The 21,384-nt window shown below is 40.2% G+C and overlaps 1 protein-coding gene across 1 annotated transcript in view; it reads right to left on the bottom strand.

Annotated features, from left to right (window-relative positions):
- Positions 1-21,384, bottom strand: part of unc-13 — a 241,694-nt gene that overhangs the window by 99,643 nt on the left and 120,667 nt on the right. Inside the window, exon 3 of the mRNA XM_069315567.1 lies at positions 10,073-10,180. Coding sequence (XP_069171668.1) covers positions 10,073-10,180 — 108 coding nt within the window. The remainder of the gene's footprint in view (positions 1-10,072; positions 10,181-21,384) is intronic.

Raw genomic sequence — 21,384 nt, forward strand, 5'->3', positions numbered from 1 at the left:
CGTCACTGTTCACTGTACTGAGATCAGCATACACTATACCGAGTCTTAATCTCCACTACACTGTAAAATACATCAAGTCACTGTAACAATACAACAAGTCACTGTATAGAGCTGCCGGGGCATACAGCTGACCAGTCACTCAGTGTAGATTCAGGACACTGTACTCGTACCATACAGGTCAGCCAAAAGGTCAGTTTATGATAACCGTTTTGAGTTATATATTCCTGCAGAAAGGTCAGGTCATTGAGGTCAACCTCGTAAGATGCCATGCACAAAATAATTAGACGCCATGCAAGGTTAAAAAACCCCATAATATATATATATATATATATATATATATATATATATATATATATATATATATATATATATATATATATATATATATACTAACCCATACGGCATGCACAGACGAAAAACAGCACTACAGTGAACAAGCATTAACTACCCAATCACCTTCTCACAAGGAAATGGGATCGGGGGGGGGGGCAGGGGGTGTTCTGGGAGGGTAGTGGAAAGATGGGAAGTTAAATATTACTTCCCATCCGGAACAGAGATGGGAAAGAAGGGGAGGAGGGGGCTAGAACAATGCCATTAATGGTAAGGGAAACTGCTTTAAATTGCCAAGGTGGAGTTCAACATAAGTGGGGGGAGAATGGGGGAAAATGGGGGAAAATGGGAGAAGTTTGTAAAAAACGAACCACAATATGTATTATCATGTTTGTAAACAAAGGGGATGAACTCATAGCATATTGGTAAACACAGACCATAGTGTCTTCCAACCCACATTTCACATCTCAAATGTGAAGCTCTTCTTCACATGTTAGAAAACAAATTGCAAGATTCCATTCAGACAGCATCTTCAATGATACCCAATTCATTCACTCGGCATGATGCACTTAAGAGGAACAAGAGTCGAAGTTGGGCACCAAAATACCACAGGAGTATCTTGGAGCAGGTAAACATTACTCAGAATATGATGAAAGAGGAGCATCATCTTCATGCTGTAACGAGAACGATTGTGCATAGTCCTTATAATGTTGGGGGTGAGTGCCGGTACTCTGAGGGATGGGGGGTGGGGGTGATGGGGCGCAGCATGCAGGGGGGGGGGGGTGTTGGCATGGCTCCACAGAGCTGCTTGATTACAACCATGTGCACTCGACTGTAACTACCAATTAACGACGAATTACACTTCGCTAACCGGTCGTGAGTCTCACCTAACGAGGTACTCACTACTGAAACTAAAGGTGCTTCACACCCCCTCACATCACACGTTACCGACTATAATTATCTTAATCTAAAGCCAAGTAGGACCTTAGAGATACTAAAAAAGTACACTTACAAATATTAGTGCGAACACTGAACGGATTCGGTTGACAGACGACTAAGATCTACTACACAGACTAATCCGGAGAAATATTTCTCGTGAGAGGAAGAGCGAGACACTTAACGAGGCATCTAAACACTTAGACACTAACTAAACTACACTATCAGACAAAGGGGGGGGGGGAAGAGGTCAAGAGGTCAACCTGTGATTCGTAATATGACGTCACGAGACGTAATTCCCTCATGGAATTGGGCAGGTTAATTGGGGTCAATATTTACTATCGAAATGATATAAATACATAATATATCAATATATTATATATATATAATATATCTGATATATATAATATATCAGCAATGTAAACTGGGAAAAAGTAGATTGAAAATTTACGAGAGAAAAAAAGGAAAATGGTATGTTCTTGTTACCAGCAATTTACAAAAAAGTTAGTGAAAAATGACGAATATATGAAATAATTATAGTGATGAATTTTAAATGTGCTAATTTCAGAATAGCAAGTGCTGAAATTGTAATCGCCTTTAATGATTTCAGAATAAAATCTTAAAAATTTGATTTCACCCGATTCAAATGTTAAACAAATTGCAAACGTGTTTTTACATTAAATTAGATTTAACGTGAAATTTTAATAAACGTTACGAAACGTTTAATAACGTTAAAACGAAAATACGAAACGAATATATTCGTTAAAAAAATACGTTACGAAACGAAAATAACGTTAAATTTAACGTGATATTCGGTCGGAAACTCTGGTCTGTAAGGGTTCCTTAGGCCCCAAGCACCAACCAAACGCAGAGAATTGTCTTGAAATGACTAATAAAAGTTGTCTTGGAGCAATGATTCGCCAAGATTATGGTTGACCAAGCAAACGGTGAATAAGGGAAAATGAACAAGACAAAGACAAATGCCAACAAGACATGAAACTAAACAGAGAGACACATATTCATCATGGGGTTTGGGGGGCACTAGTCTCGCCAGCTATGTTTTGCTGTGGGCACTAGTCTTGCCAGGTCTGTTTTGCTGTGGGCACTAGTCTTGCCAGGTCTGTTTTGTTGGGGACACTAGTCTCGCCGGGTCTGTTTTGTTGTGGGTACTAGTCTCGCCGGGTCTGTTTTGCTGTGGGCACTAGTCTCGCCAGGTCTGTTTTGATGTGGGCACTAGTCTTGCCAGGTCTGTTTTGTTGGGGACACTAGTCTCGCCGGGTCTGTTTTATTGGCGGCACTAGTCTCGCCAGGTCTGTTTTGTTGGGGGCACTAGTATCGCCGGGTCTGTTTTATTGGCGGCACTAGTCTCGCCAGGTCTGTTTTGTTGTGGGTACTAGTCTCGCCAGGTCTGTTTTGTTGTGGGTACTAGTCTCGCCAGGTTTATTGCATTAGGAAGGCCCATGATGCCGCCAGCATCCTCCCAGCTACCAGTGGCAGACCCAGATGAGAGAGATGGTGAGAAAATATGTCCAGATGAAGATAAACTGAAAATACTGAGTAATGAAAGAATTCAAGAGTCAATATGACATTAGTAGCTATTGAAGTATGCAGGACGAAATTATTTACCAATAAGGTTAGTGAAGACGTAGAGATGAGTGATTATGGCATCAGTTGAGTGTGATTTCAGGAGTGGGTTACAGACCTATGATACATAGGGCAACTTTGAATTTTGCCATCATCCGGATACGAGATGATATAAGCAAATATACTATGTAGCCTTCCGCGTCGCTTAATGTGGATACTAAACTGATGATTTCTGGACGACGTGCACGGATACATACACAACGGCAGTAATTATGAGCTACAGAATAACTTAATTGTGGCTTTCTAACCGATATCAGCTGATAAATAACAGGTGATGAGTAGAATCTCACGAGGAACAGTGGAAGATTAACTCTGGTGAGGATTCCCCCTGCTTAGTGGGGGGGAAGGGGGAGGTTGGAGGGGAAAGGGAGGAAGGTAGAGGTAGAGAGAAAGGAGGAGAGGTGAGAAGAAAAGAGAAGTGAGCGCCCTCTCGTGGGCGAGTAGGTCACGATGGCACCAGTGCCACAACTCCAAACTAGTACCCATACCGAAAACTGCAAGATATATTGAATACCTGTCAAAGGGCTCTTATGAAGAGTGGAAATACACCCTGTATCAACCTATACCATGGGGGGCTATATGAAAGATGACATCATACTTCGAAACTGAGAAGTCAGAGGTTTTGAGGCACCACTAAAAGTCCTGGAGGAGATGGCAAAGGGAAGGTATAGTCGGCGATGAGTCACAATAACGTGGTTAAAGTATGTTGACCAGACCACACACTAGAATGTGAAGGGACGACGACGTTTCGGTCCGTCCTGGACCATTCTCAAGTCGATTGGGAATGGTCAAGTCACAATCGACTTGAGAATGGTCCAGGACGGACCGAAACGTCGTCGTCCCTTCACATTCTAGTGTGTGGTCTGGTCATCAAGGTATAGTCCCTCGTCTCAGTCAAGTTTCCCTTCCCTTGCTCCGTCAAGACCGTATTATCCCCCTCCCACCTTGACCCCCACGTCAAGGCGAGACTAGTCCCCATGCCCCACTGGTCTGTTGGGCGACTCATACTTACAATAAACTGGACACAGAGGAGTGGAGGAATGAGGGAGACGCACCATAACACGTGATAATCGAGAAAACACACGGACGATGAGGGCATGTGGTAGGTGGACACGTACATGGCAGAGAAGAGGATAATAATTGGTAAAAAAATGATTAATTACATCTTCTGCTTTAGGGGGAAGGGAGAGGGGAGGGGGGGAGAGTTCTCAGTAAACTCACAGAAGGTATACACGAATTATCAAAGGGACAAGCATGTCTATATTATCACTGTGCATTCTAGGATTACATATGTAGATATGTAATTACATACATATGTAATTAGTGCTATTAATATTAGTAATATTACTTAATCATTTATAGTATTAGGATAATTGATTTACTGCTACTTATATGAGTTAAGAGAGAGTTCAATAAATATTTAAGAGGGGGAACAGGAAATTGATATTTCCTGTTTAATTATTTACTGATATTTTCTTTAAAAAAAGAGTTTAATCCTTATTGCATTATTGGGCACACGATAATATAAATATTATCTGTCTCGTGATACGAAGTGATCTGTGTTGTCAGAACTAAGACTGTCAGCCGGGCTTACAAAATCAGAATAAAAGTACGTCAGAATTGGAACAATATCAGACTAAAGAGGTATCAGATTTACAGAGGTCAGAGCAGTGGAATAAGACTGTCAGGAGAATAAGAACGCATGTGTTAGTTTAGAGGGGTAGAGGATCACACCAGAGGAACCACTTCGTCAGACTGCAGGAGGATTAGACTGGTATAGTGTCCAGTCCAGGACACTGGTATAGTGTCCAGGCCAGGAGACTGGTATAGTGTCCAGTCCAGGACACTGGTATAGTGTCCAGTCCAGGAGACTGGTATAGAGTCCAGTCTAGGACACTGGTATAGTGTCCAGTCCAGGAGACTGGTATAGAGTCCAGTCTAGGACACTGGTATAGTGTCCAGGCCAGGAGACTGGTATAGTGTCCAGTCCAGGAGACTGGTATAGTGTCCAGTCCAGGAGACTGGTATAGTGTCCAGTCCAGGAGACTGGTATAGTGTCCAGTGGGAGACAGGAGAGAGTGACGTGAATGGACTCCCAGTAAGGGAAGGAGGTCAGGTGTCAGGTTTGGTCACGTATTAAGGTTAGAGGGTCAGAGACGGAAGATTATGGGAAGAAAAAGTTCACACGTCGTACACCAGCGTACGTATGAAAGGTCATACATCATACACCAGCGTACGTATGAAAGGTCATACATCATACACCAGCGTACGTATGAAAGGTCATACGCCATACACCAGCGTACGTATGAAAGGTCATACATCATACACCAGCGTACGAATGAAAGGTCATACATCATACACCAGCGTACGTATGAAAGGTCATACGCCGTACACCAGCGTACGTATGAAAGGTCATACATCATACACCAGCGTACGTATGAAAGGTCATACGCCGTACACCAGCGTACGTATGAAAGGTCATACGCCGTACACCAGCATACGTATGAAAGGTCATACGCCGTACACCAGCGTACGTATGAAAGGTCATACATCATACACCAGCGTACGTATGAAAGGTCATACGCCGTACACCAGCGTACGTATGAAAGGTCATACGCCGTACACCAGCGTACGTATGAAAGGTCATACATCATACACCAGCATACGTATGAAAGGTCATACGCCGTACACCAGCGTACGTATGAAAGGTCATACGTCGTACACTAGCGTACGTATGAAAGGTCATACGTCATACACTAGCGTACGTATGAAAGGTCATACGTCATACACTAGCGTACGTATGAAAGGTCATACGCCATACACCAGCGTACGTATGAAAGGTCATACGCCGTACACCAGCGTACGTATGAAAGATCATACGCCATACACCAACGTACGTATGTAAAGGCCATATACGCCGTACGCCAGACCGGCTGCCAATCTTAAAACACCCACAGACCACTCCGAGGGGGGGTATAATCAAAAGCAGAAGCAACAACTAACAGCTTGAGGGGTAGTTGGAGTAGTAGGGGGGGGGAGGGAATAACCAAATCATAACCACACACAAAAAGAAGCATTAATGACCAATTAATTTATCCGACTAGCCGCAAGGCTAGCGTAATTCCCTTATAACTACCCAGCGTAGTAAACAAAACAGCATCAGCTTTCTGCCCCCAAAAAACAACATATTAACAAAAATCTACAATAGCTTTTAATTTTTAACTAATAAGCTTACAACCCTTAAGATTTACAGCAAAACATATGCTTAAATAAATGATATAATAGTCAGCCTCCACTATGATAAAACAGTGCAGAAGAACTCCTTGAAATGAAAGTGCTAAGACCAATAGAAAATTTGAGCAATACTTCTTGAATGACACATCTAAGATATGAATACTTTCTTGAACATTTATAATGTTAAAACACCTGCAAATTAAACCACAAATCTTTAGCGTTTTGACTGCATGCTTAATTGCTACATAAACACCTGTTCTCACTATATATATATATATATATATATATATATATATATATATATATATATATATATATATATATATATATATATATATATATATATATACATATATATATATATACATATATATATATATATATATATATATATATATATATATATATATATATATATATGCATATATATATATATATATATATATATATATATATATATATATATATATACATATATATATATATATATATATATATATATATATATATATATATATATATATATATATATATATATATATATATATATATATATATATATGACTTTATTAAATCATTTTACATAGTAAGACCTGACTCTAACATGCTGAAGGAAAGTCTTGAAAATCTGTTCTGCTATATTAGCTGCTTATGTGAAAGACAAATAGAGATAACACTCTGATTATGGACCCACGAGTAAAACTGCATTAAGGGATAAAAATACGGTATAAGACAAAACAAAACAAGATCAAAACACACACACACAAACAGAAGAGCAAGCGAATAATACCTTAAGCACCTGCAGCATGAAACACACAAGAAAAAACACACACGTTAATTAACATACATAAATGTAAATATGATGAACACATGTGTAATAGACAGAAGGAAGTATAATTAACACACGTATTTGTAAATATCATTGACAACTAGTTTACAGACTCCTAATTGCACAACTTCACGCCTCTCCTAGTATCTACGGGCTCACCATAGCCCGTGCTACTTGGAATTGTTTGTTTCAAGTAGCGAATCTTTAACCACAATAACAGCCTCTCCTAAATCGATAAGTAACATATATATAAGTAATTAACTGCTTTTTCCTGGTGTAAAATACACTCTCCAATCGACAGCTTACCCACGTGACATTAATGTTTATCCCTGCCACCGGTTAAGAGAATTGGTATAAAATTATTGGTAATTATTAATTATATCTTCTGCTTTTGGGGGAGGGAGAGGGAGGGGGGTGCTTCAGTAAACTCACAGAGGGTAGTATTATGAGGGGGGTTATGAAGTATACCTCGCTCACTACACCAGGATATACATGGGTAAACCAACAGTGCTGCAAACCATAGTTATAGTACTTTAAACTTCACCGTATGATACAAGTCCAGTTACTTTAGTACTTAAATCCTAACTGTAATTAAAACGTATAAAAGTAAATAATATTATCCCAAATGCCTGAACAAAAGAAATTTGTGAATTTCTTATTAAAAGTGGGAAATATGGCACGAATATATAACCAGGACAGAATAAGTCAAACATGGGTGGCAAACACCCTAGACTTATGCTCATGGATTTATTTTTATTTTCCTAAATTTTGTTATCCCTCGAGCCGTACACTATGTAAGCAGGAACTAGCTCATGACCTCACACACTACAATATTAAATATCCAGTCATTAGACACTTCAGGCTTGCCGACAAGGAGTTACTTAGCGCTTTGCAATTACTTTATTAACTCAAAAGGTATTGATAATATCCTCATATTGCTCCCAAAGTTTCCCCGGAGTAAGCTATTGATCACATGGCCCCTGTGTGACTAGCCATTCCTGCAAGATGGGGACATTTTGCATCACCCTGTAGCTTGTCCTTAACACACTATGTAACCCTTCTCAGGGTCTAGGTACAGCTACATAGATACAGCTGTACCTAAATATAACCAATTATTTAAATTTCTTGATTTAGCTTTTAATTGGTTTTATAACGAGAATAATAATGATAATAATTATTATTTTAACCTAATTATATTATCAATGCGTCGACCTCCATATATATATATATATATATATATATATATATATATATATATATATATATATATATATATATATATATATATATATATATATATATATCGCTGCAATCCTTGTGCCCTACAAGCTGGGAATATCTGCATTCTCTGTTGCAGGTATTCACAGTTTGGTAAGTTATGTCAAGATACGCATAAAGGTGTGAATTAATTAGCACTATAAGACAAAGGGGTCCAGTCATAATTACCTCCATACCTAACTAGAGACCCTTAGACACGTAAACATGACAATCGTCAAGTGTGCGACAGGTGTGTACCGAGTTGCACATATATACACACACCTGACAATCCCCAGGTGTCCCGCTGTCAAACAGGGGGACAAATCAATCAAATTAACTTAATGCGATCAACTTGTAAATTATCACAGCTTTCTTAAATAAAATTGATTCAACTGTGCATGTTAATTCGGTTATATTAACTATAAATATATTAAATATAATATGAATTAATACAATTACAAATATGAAGACACCTTTGTGAGAGTTAACTGGCAAACCCCCAAAGGTATCAAGCTTTAATATGGTTATTAAACTAAATGATCAAAAGCTGAAAATAGACTATTGATGAATATATTAAGAAACGTTCTACCTTGTTCAAAGTGATTTTAAATATATTTTGTAATGATATATATATATAACACACTCAGGAACTGACCCCCCAATGTGTGTGTGTGTTTAATATTTTCACTATCACAGGATGGGTATGGGGTTCACTACACCCTCCCAGAATGGGTATGGGATCCATTGCCACTCACAGGATGGGTATGGGATCCACTACCCCCTCACAGGATGGGTATGGGATCCATTGCCACTCACAGGATGGGTATGAGATTCACTACCCCTCACAGGATGGGTATGGGATCCATTGCCACTCACAGGATGGGTATAAGATCCACTCCCACTCACAGGATGGGTATGGGATCCACTACCCCCTCATAGGATGGGTGTGGGATCCCTTACCCCTCACAGGATGGGTATGAGATTCACTACCCCTCACAGGATGGGTATGGGATCCATTGCCACTCACAGGATGGGTATAAGATCCACTCCCACTCACAGGATGGGTATGAGATCCACTACTCCCTCACATGATGGCGTATGGGATCCCCTACCCCTCACATAATTGGGTATGGGATCCACGGCTACTCATGAGTGTATCCATAGTGAATAATAAATTACCCAAAAACATTAGTTTTAATTAGAACATTTCAACTATAGTTTATTTCAGCCACAGTTTGAACCAATAAATTATTTCAGTACAGATATTAGGACTAATAAATACATTATACTATTTATTTAAAAAAATCCCCTTTACGATTGAATAAATCTAGTAAGGAATTTCAACATAAATCAAAGAAAAGGAATCCACCTTATCATGAAAGTTAGCCCGCCACCCCGCTAAATCTATAATTATAAGTTAACAGCCTCTAACTCAATCCCTGCACTGTAGTTTATCCATGGGGCACTGTGATATATCCATGGGCACTGTGGTATATCCATGGGCACTGTGGTATATCCATGGGGCACTGGTATATCCATGGGCACTGTGGTATATCCATGGTGCACTGTGGTATATCCATGGGGCACTGTGGTATATCCATGGTGCACTGTGGTATATTCATGGGGCACTGTGGTATATCCATGGGGCACTGTGGTATATCCATGGGCACTGTGAAGCGTGGACAAGTGGATAGAGCTGTGGGTAGGTAAGATAGAGTTCAACGGCAGCACTAGTGGTGGCCACTATGATAGGTAACCCTGCAGGCTAAGGAGTGGGAGGAGAGGTAGTAAGCCATTACGGAACGGGGAGTGGGGAGTGGGGGAGAGATAATGGACACTCACCAGCTCCGAGACGAGAGGTATAGACTTCCTCCTGGGTCGAATGTCTGGCATACTGTCGATATTGCTGTAGAACGGGTTGTCTCCCGGCCTGAAGGAGAAATCAAGAGAAACAAACAAACATTAGATCTCAAAATACTCGCGGGTTCACCCAGGCTCGCAAAGCCATAACAATTTTTTTTCCTTCTAAGACTCTAGAAAACCGAGATATATAATCTTATAACTGCTGACGAAACAAAACATGCCTAAAATAACTATTTTTTTTAATATATATGTTGCTGAAATATACAGAATGTTGGTTTTTTGTTCAAAATCAACCGATTAATCTTTTGACAAAAAAATTCAGCAGTTTTGAACTGACTATAAAACAATTGAAGCTGACGAAACCATTAGGTAACCGTGCATGTTATTGGTGAGCTGCCTCCACAGTTGCTCCTCTTGTCTTAAAGAGTGTTGCGGGCATTATAGAGGACAAGGGTACAATACAGCACTAGTAAATCACAGGATACACAAGCGTTTTATCAATACATACTATTTAACTGTTAAAAAAAAAATAAACAAATATTATTGACACATAAAAAAAAACAATATTGTTTAACCATCTTACTATACACACACACCACACTACAGGAAACAAACAGCTTGATATTTAATGACATCTCCGGTTGTGTGAGTTTTCCACACACCAAGAGCCTTTTTGCTGCGCTTTCAACAATCACTCGAGCAATCGCTCGCTGTAAGCGGCCTGTATTGAGAGTATGGCGGACCCCAGGTCATTGCTCAAAGTAGCAGGAAGCTTGGTGTGTAGTGAACTCACACGATAGGGAGATCCCCCACAACACACACAACCTAACTACAACGTCGTTGGGTTGTTAAAAACCCCCGCTGTAGTTACGTTGTTTGTTTACTGGGACGTCTGGGTGTGTGTGTGTGTGTGTGGCCGTAGCGACACTGGGGGGAAGGGGGGGTGAAGAACTCTCTGCTATGTCTACTGGGATTCGAGCATCAGTTCGTGCCAAAGTAACTGTCTCATATGTCTTTGTTTTGGCAGACATGATGATGGACGAGCCGCAAGCTTCTCTCTCTCTCTCTCTCTCTCTCTCTCTCTCTCTCTCTCTCTCTCTCTCTCTCTCTCTCTCTCTCTCTCTCGCTATATCTGGGTGGCGTTCAGCCTCTCCCGTTCACCTATGTTGACTCAATGTGGAGGAACTGTGAGGCGAGGCTTCCTCATTGGCGTCCTCTGCTGCCGATGTTGCTGACCTCCTCGATGAGTGACCTTGCCCTCCTGGCTACCGTAGTGACCTCACACACCACAAAGGTCACACCTCCAAGATAAACTCCAGATTAAGCACCCTCTGGTGTATGGCCAGCTGGACGAATCAGCACTAGATAAGCATCCAGGAGACCTAAACAACAGTGTACCTAACGACCATCACGCTAAAGTTAGGTCTCATGGAGCGACTACTTGGACCGAAGGATGAGGAGGTAGCACCTCATCGTAAGAAGCGATTTCCATGAGGTGATCCCTCACAAACCAACCCGTCCTCTTAAAAATAGCGTCACTTTTGGCTCGTATGCGCGCTATTGCCAAATTTGGACGTAATTTGAAATGAAATCGACTCACAAAAGTGACGTACTGTCCCGTTTTCTGAGTCGTCTGGCTTACTCGGTAAGGTTAGAAGAGGAAACTTTCAATTAACGTTTTTCATAACGTTTTGAAACTTTATGAGAATTTCCTGCCCACCTAACCTATCAGAGGACCCTTAACTTACTGTTGCTGAAAAAAAAAATCCCAAATTTATTTTAATTTTTTTTTTAATTTTTAAATTACGTCCACTTTCGGCCATACGGGCAAACGGCCAAAAGCGACGTTATTTTTAAGAGGACAGGTTGTCGATGTTGGAAAGAACATGGGGGCAACGCTTGACCCCACACTCTCACAGATTCTAAACTTTGCTTCTCTTACACGAGCCTTATAGTATTATAAACGTCACCGTATTTCCGCAATTATCTCAAATGACCTTCAAATAGGTGCCCTGGCCCAAAACACTCTCCCTCAACACGGCTGACCTGTCCTCCACAATTAGCCCTTAATTGGGTGACCTGACCAACAGCCCTTGTCATCAACTAGCTGACCTGCCTTCCAACACTCGAACGAACCAACTTGGCCTTCAAAGTTCTCCCTAAGCTAATCTGACATCATGCACTCTGAGGTAATATGGCACTATGCACTCTAAGCAAACTAATATGTCATCCTTCACTCTGTCTAAACTCACCTCCAGTAATCACTCTTAAGTAAATGATCTACACACTTCCACTTACTCCTGAACCACTCGTTAAATATATATATACACTTACCCAGCATCTAGAGTCCTAGTGTTGCACCCTATATGCAAACTCATGTCTTACAAAGTACACTGACGACCTTTAACTTAAGAGTTTAATCACTACACACACACACACATATAGACACACACCCACACACACACATATAGACACACACCCACACACATATAGACACACACCCACACACACACACAGCTAACTATCATCTCGCGATCAATCACCAGACGTAACCTAGAGTCCTAGATATATATATATATATATATATATATATATATATATATATATATATATATATATATATATATATATATATATATATATATATATATACCGTACAAACAACTCCCATCAAGATAACCAGCAGGAATATCCTAAATGTTATATACGATTGCATAATTATGAGACATAACCACAAACGATAACAAGTCAAACCGGTAAAATCATAACAGATGGTTGTATAGAAATGTATTTATTGAAAATCTTTGAGACTATTCTAGTTTACATTTATCCCTCGTTAATGATAGCAAACTCTTGAAGAGATTCATTTTCAATTCTGAATTCAAGTTAGGTCTGTACGATTTAATATTTGATCACTCGGGTTTCGAAGCTTATTGAATGGAAGTATTTACACAGTATCGAAAAAATGGTTTCAGTACGATATTGTCAAGGGATTATGACCATCAGATGAGTTTCTCATAATCGGTATTGTGAAGGACACACACACACACACACACACACACACACACACACACACACACACACACACACACACACACACACACACTTCCCAGCACAAAGAGTTCTGGGAAGACGGGACACCACGAGCGTAGCTCTCATCCTGTAACTACACTTAGGTAATTACACACACACACACACACACACACACACACACACACACACACACACACACACACACACACATTTAAACCTAGATAAATATGCATTCAAGGTACGGAACACAACCTACGTGAGACCGGTAATAGAGTATGCAACCTCGACGAGAAGCCGAAACTTAAAAACGCCCAAAACAAAACTTGAAAATGTCAAACGATTCCTAAGAAGCTCGTCCCGGAGCGCAAAAATGGGAACTTTTCAGAACGTGCATTGATAGAACGAGAGGGCACGAATAGACGATAGAACAGAAGGACATGAATAGGCAATAGAACAAGAGGACATGAATAGACGATAGAACAAGTCGGGCATGAACAGATAAGAGAACGAAAGGGTAGATATGGACGCTAACAAGCCATTTAGCCACAGAGATATCAAAATATCGTGGCTATATATGAACCAAGGAATAACACAATGACTTAAGAATCAAGATGAATCCAACTCCATCAACATGATCCATAAACCGAAATCACAGGAATATTATAGAGTGGGAATCACTGCATCAGACAAAACACAGCAAATGCAAACAATCACAGGAGCTGAAGCCCAACCTGCATCGAGGATTTGGTGTTTACACTCGCTCGTAGACGAGTAAAGGCTACCAAAAACAAATTACGAGTCAGAATCACATGAATAAATCCCTTGCTACGCCCAGAACGGATCAACAGATTTCAATTCGACTTCTCAGAACGTGAAACCCTATTTATCAAATGTTAACATTATGGGAAACAGGTAAACATGAATTGGACATGAAAGACTGCCAAATTGTTCCGTCTTAAGGGATATTTGGAAGAGTAACAGAAATGAGAAAGACTAATTTGCCTCCTAGACGTAATTATTAACTCGTACTTAACACTTACTTAAGACGTACTTAACACTTTCATGAGGAAAAGAATATTGATTAATAATCTTCCTATTTTAAGACCAAATTGGCAACTATTCAGACTCTAATCTTGCAACCACAGAGCTTAACTACCTTGTTGTCTCCCTTGTTACAGCTTGTAATTGAGTAGTTATGACGTGCTCGAAGGTTACCACAACTGGTTACATTGCTTGTTATAACTTTGTTATATTGATTGTCACAACTTGAAAGAAGGTGTTTCAACTTGATCGAACGTTGTTGAAACATCGTAGTTTAGATTTTATGTCTGGCGGGCAGAGAACTAACGGACAAGATATATAAGAGAAATTTATTTCTCTTTCTTAGAAGAGAAATAACAGACCATGAGAGAAATAAACAAGTTTTAAAACGGTATGAGAAATAAGGTCTGCAGACCATTTTTTTTTTTAACACGGGCGATGGAAACTATATATAGGACTTGAGGTTCTAGGTTATATTCTCATGAGGTTAGAGGTCAAATGGAGGATTACAGACAATAGGACAACATAAAGATCTGTACCAATAAGAAATGTAACATTAATATTCCTCCCATTATTAATGGGGAAGTGTAGCACGCGCTGCATATATATATATCTCTAAGGAAATCTACCTATCCATGACGCAATTTAAAGATGATTTAAAACCATACTTTGCCATATTGCAAAGATGCAAAGAAGATTGCAGAAGACAACATCAAGGCACAAGGGTTGTGGAACCCGATCGACATGTTAGAAGATCCAATGCTAGAAAGATTATTACCGTGATGAGACGTCTCACTCCCTCCCACAGCTGGAGGCCCAAAGAGCTTTTGCAACAACTCCATGGAAACCAAGCCCCCAATTTCAAAAAGACCTTTGAACACATGTACACAAGTACCTTGTGGAGACGAGGAGTCACAGTAACGTGGCTGAAGTATGTTGACCAGACCACACATTAGAAGGCGAAGGGACGACGACGCTTCGGTCCGTCCTGGACCATTCTCAAGTCGATTGTCAAAACGACGTCGTCCCTTCACCTTCTAGTATGTGGCCTGGGCAACAAGTACCTTATGGACTGGTTCATGTACACAAGCATCTGAGTGTTATATGTGACCGCTACACGGTATTCATGTATAGATGTCCAGATATTTTGTAATACATATGAGGTGCTGAATCATACTTTCCCCTGCAGGAGAAAGCCAGCTTAACTACCACTCACCACCTCAGCGTGGCAGCAACGATTCACAATTCACACCATAGTTCCACTTTCTAAACTATTCCTTAATATGAACTAGTCCATCTTCTTCCCCTCATCTTTCAAAAAAAAAAAAGAAAATAATAACCCTCCCTCCTCCTCTACTTCACAACCTTTCCCTTCTCTCTCTCTCTCTCTCTCTCTCTCTCTCTCTCTCTCTCTCTCTCTCTCTCTCTCTCTCTCTCTCTCTCTCTTCCCCGTCCCTCACCCTCCTCCCCCCCTTCACCCATCACATCCTGACCCCCCTCCCAGCGCCCCAACACCAAGGGGATGGCACCCCTGAAGAAGGATGATATAGAGTTTGCCAAATTACTTTCAAGATGGGATTCCAGCCGTCTGCTTGCTATGTGTCAGAGAGAGAGAGAGAGAGAGAGAGAGAGAGAGAGAGAGAGAGAGAGAGAGAGAGAGAGAGAGAGAGAGAGAGAGAGAGAGAGAGAGAGAGAGAGAGAGAGTTATCAAGGGGAAAGCGCCAAGTCATTACGACTATATAGCACTTGGAAGGGGTCAGGATAAGGATTTGGGATGGGACGGGGGGAAAGGAATGGTGCCCTAACCACTTGTGGACGGTCGGGGGATTGAACGCCGACGTGCATGAATCGAGACCGTCGCTCTACCGTCCAGCCTAAGTGGTTGGGCAGAGAGAGAGAGAGAGAGAGAGAGAGAGTGTTAATGTATGTGTTGTGTGTGTAAACTCACCTAGTTGTGCTTGCTGGGTGTTGAGCTTTGGCTGTTTGGTCCCGCCTCTCAACTGTGTGTGTGTGTGTTAAGTGTGTGTCTGCGTGCGCGCGTGCATGTATCTTCATGTGCCCACATTGCACAATTTTCTCACAAACATCCACACACACACACACACACACACACACACACACACACACACACACACACACACACACACACACACACACACACACAACTGACCTCCCACGAATGTCTGCACGCTCTCCACCAAGAGTGGAGATATATATATATATCGATATATATATATATATATATATATATATATATATATATATATATATATATATATATATATATATATATATGTCGTACCTAGAAGCCAGAACGCACTTTTTGGCCTACTATGCAAGGCCTGATTTGCCTAATAAGCCAAGTTTTCCCTAATTATTATATTTTTTGTAATTTTTTTCTTATGAAATGATAAAGCTACCCGTTTCATTATGTATGAGGTCAATTTTTTTTTATTGGAGTTAAAATTACCGTAGATATATGACCGAACCTAACCAACCCTACCTAACCTAACCTAACCTATCTTTATAGGTTAGGTTAGGTTAGGTAGCCAAAAAAGTTAGGTTAGGTTAGGTTAGGTAGGTTAGGTAGTCGAAAAACAATTAATTCATGAAAACTTGGCTTATTAGGCAAATCGGGCCTTGCACAGTAGGCTGAGAAGTGCGTTCTGGCTACTAGGTACGACATATATATATATATATATATATATATATATATATATATATATATATGTAACCCTGACCACGGTACGGCCCCGTTCCTTGCCGGCACGGCACTTCCCATCTCCTGCTCGTCCCCGTTCCGTTCCCACCTCCCATTTCGTTCCGTTCTTCCCATCTCCTGCTCCAATCTCTCTCTTTCTCCTCCTCTTCCTTCTCCTCGTCTTCCTATAACAGCAACATACCCAGGAGTCATACCAACTAACGAGGAATCATATCAACGCAATGACAACATCCACAACCTGTGTGCTTACTGCGTTACTGGACGATATCAACGCGAATGCTGGACGATATCACTAAATCCTGATCCCCAGGGGACATAGATATCGCGGCGGGAGTTCACTTCATCCTGTGAGATCACAGAGATTCAAATTTAAATTTCTGAACTAACCATGGCGCTTAATACGAGGATAACGTTTCATTATACGAGCTACATACGAGGCTCCTACATAGATGAAACGCCCCCATGATACGAGATCGTAGATAACGTGGTCGTAAGTCGTATCTTGTGATCGAGAATATTCTGAGAGAGTTCCATATTTTCTCCAGTCGGTCTGTGGCCTCTGCAAACTTTGTCTTATAAACTAGTCTTATCTCCTTTTGGGAGATAAGACTAGTTTATAAGACAGTCTGAAATCAACAGTCTGTTTTGGAGGGTAAAGATGAACTGTTTTCGTTTTGTTAGACTGAGATAATTATTTTGGCTTTTCAGCGAAATTTAAATTAGTTAAAATGTGGGATCCAATATTTTATGTTGGGTTATGTTAATCCTCTTCATTATTTTCTTTATTATTCCTCTCTCTCTCTTTCTCATTATCATTCATTTTTTCTGTTCCTCTTCCGCTTCACCCTATCTACTTTTCTCCCTCTCTTTGCCTGTCCGTGTGTCTTTTTCCCTTTTTTTTAACTCACCCCCTTTCCTTTCATATTAATTTTACATGATTCTTAATTAATTTCGCTTCCCTTCCCTCTCCCTCCACCTCTCCCAGCACCTCTCCCTTGCTCATGTTGCCTCTCCAGCATTCCCCTCTCCACCCTATCCACTCTCCTACATCCCTCTCCCTCACCTCTCTCCTCTCCTACACCTGCGTCCCTCCCTCAGCCTCTCCAGCATCTACCTCTCCCTTTCTACGACTCCTACTCCCCTCCCTCCCTTTCCCTCTTCACCTCCACTTCCCCCTCTGCACATTGCAAGGAACACCTCATTAGTATGTATGACCTCAGCTTGCAATACACCGTCTTACCCCCTCCCCCCTCTCCCCCCCCCATCTCCAGTTTGCACGCCCAGACAAGCCAATTTACTCTGGTAATTACAGATGCCTCCACCTTCAGCATACTAATTAGTCTCTCACACCTGATGCTCGCCTCACATCTGTGCTAATGTCAACACCTTACGAGAAATAACAAGTCAAACTATTGATTACAATCCTGGTGCTAGTGATCAAGAATGTCGTGAACATTGCTCTCCTCTGGCGCGATTGAACGAAATTATGACGCCAAATAATCCCATCTGAGACGGCAATCATTGTCTGGGAAGATTTGATTATGTTTGCAATGTAAATTATTATTTTCCAGGAAAGCAAATTGACATAAGATTGCAAAACGCTTACAAATGATTCGGTAATGATCCAGACTGACCTAACAGGCTGACCTTATATAGACCAGCCCATCAACAAAACAAAGAAGTATGAGGTTCACAGCCTATAAAGTCAAATATTGACTATACAACTGAACACAAGTCAGTATTCGGACTTAAAAGTCCACAGAGCCGCGTTCGAGGCTATGACTAAATTTTTTTATTGACGTGATTCCATCAAATTTCACTTGCTGACGAAAGTGTTGCTTCCAGGGATCAACAGCCTCACGGCCCGGTCTCCAACCAGGGAAAGATGGAAACCAATGGAAAGACTTTATATATATATATATATATATATATATATATATATATATATATATATATATATATATATATATATATATATATATATATATATATATATGTCGTACCTAGTAGCCAGAACGCACTTCTCGGCCTACTATGCAAGGCCCGATTTGCCTAATAAGCCAAGTTTTCATGAATTAATGTTTTTTCGACTACCTAACCTACCTAACCAAACCTAACTTTTTCGGCTACCTAACCTAACCTAACCTATAAAGATAGGTTAGGTTAGGTTAGGTAGGGTTGGTTAGGTTCGGTCATATATCTACGTTAATTTTAACTCCAATAAAAAAAAACTGACCTCATACATAATGAAATGGGTAGCTTTATCATTTCATAAGAAAAAGATTAGAGAAAATATATTAATTCAGGAAAACTTGGCTTATTATGCAAATCGGGCCTTGTATAGTAGGCTGAGAAGTGCGTTCTGGCTACTATGTACGACATATATATATATGTCGTACAATATGTCGTACAACACAAGAGGAGTGTTGTTAACGCATACGTCGACCGTGCTCTCAGCCACAGCTCAGAATGGAAGCAAGTCGACGAAGAACTCTGTAGGGTAAGGCAGGTTCTAGTCAATAACGGCTTCTCCAATGGTTTCATCGAAGACATCATAAGAAGGAAAGTGAAAAGCCATGCAACCTCCGAAGAGACAACTAACACAACACCTATACCCCCTATTAGACTATTTTACAGGAACTTCTTTTCCACAGCTCATAAAACAGAGGAAAGGGTCCTGAAAGATTTTGTTAATAGAAACGTTATCCCTACAGACAAAAATCAGAGGATACAACTGACGATTTACTATAAAACCAGAAAAACGGCCAGCCTACTCATGAGAAACTCTCCAGACACGAAACAGAACGCTTTAAAAGAGACTAACGTCGTCTATGCCTTCAAATGCCCACTTGGGGACTGTAAGCTCCAAAAAACCCAGTATATAGGCAAGACAACAACATCTCTTTCTAGGCGTTTAACGATGCATAAACAACAGGGCTCCATTAAGGAACATATAATCTCTTCCCATAACCAAACCATCGCCAGAGAAATCCTAGTAAACAACACAGAAATCATCGATAGATACAGCGATAGCAGGCGGCTTGACGTTTGCGAGGCACTACACATCAAGAAGTCAACACCAGCAATCAACAGCCAATTATTGCACAACTATATTCTACCCACCTCAAGACTCCGCTCCAATATAGAAGCATCAAGAAATATGGACCAATAGGCTTTCTACAAACACTTCTATTCAATAACCATTGTTTCTGTTCTGTCTTGTGTTGATACTTTTAATACCCTATTAATATCCTCTAGTGTTCTGTCTTGTGTTAATGCCACATCATCCTTCCCACCTCACTCAAATGTAATGCCACATCACCCTTCCCACCTCACTCAAATGTAGATATAAAATCAGGGAAACGCAAGTTCTAATCAGTTGTGTATTTGTGAAGTCTTTGAAAATGTAATAAGTTTTACGAAACGCGCCCGTGTCGCGTCAGACTAGAAATAAAAATGAATTTTGGAGAAGTGATTTTTGATTTACCTCCAACAGTGAAGCATAATGTACGAAAGATTGAGAAAATTCGTGTTAGAATTATTAATCTTACTTTTTCGGTCATATTTAATAAAATATATATATATATATATATATATATATATATATATATATATATATATATATATATATATATATATATATATATATATATATATATATATATATATATATATGCAAAATAAATAAAGTCTTTCCATTCGACAAACGAGAGAAACTTCGAATTTGGTTCGGGGGGAAAAAATATTGCCCAAGACTTTCCGCATTTTCTTATCCGAATAAAGATTTCCTTGTGAGAAATACGCGGCCGGCCAGCCTCTGGGGACCAGTTTTACTTACTTTGGTAGTAAAAAAACAACGGCCATCTTAGAGGCGTGAATGGACGTTGTTGAAACCAGAGATAAAATAAGTTCCAAATTAACAGGTACGAGATGAAGGAATATTTGATGTTTTCTCTCTCTCTCTCTCTCTCTCTCTCTCTCTCTCTCTCTCTCTCTCTCTCTCTCTCTCTCTCTCTCTCTCTCTCTCACTCACTCTCTCTCTCTCTCTCTCTCTCTCTCTCTCACTCTCTCTCTCTCTCTCTCTCTCTCTCTCTCTCTCTCTCTCTCTCTCTCTCTGCCAGCAGTATTTGTTTATGTTTAAAATGTGTTGTAAAAATCATATCAAGTTACATATTTTTGTTTCCTAGTTTGCCAATGGTCGTGAGTATTTAATTTTTGTTTCTGGGACTAAAATGAGTGTCGCCTTAAAGTGCACTTACTTGCCAAGTGCCCTGCGTCACAGTCTTTCCTTAGTGCACTTAGTCGCTAAGTGTGTAAGTGGACAATATACGATGTCTTTTCGTACACAAGTGTTGCTATGTGACCTTCTCGTACCTTGTCTCTTAAGTCATCTTCACCATCACTATCATCATCATCATCATTACCCTTAACTCACCATCATTATCATCATCATCATCATTACCCTTAACTCACCATCATTATATATATCCAAAGC

This window comes from Procambarus clarkii, chromosome 81 (genome assembly GCF_040958095.1).
Source record: "Procambarus clarkii isolate CNS0578487 chromosome 81, FALCON_Pclarkii_2.0, whole genome shotgun sequence".
NCBI classification, from domain to species: domain Eukaryota; kingdom Metazoa; phylum Arthropoda; class Malacostraca; order Decapoda; family Cambaridae; genus Procambarus; species Procambarus clarkii.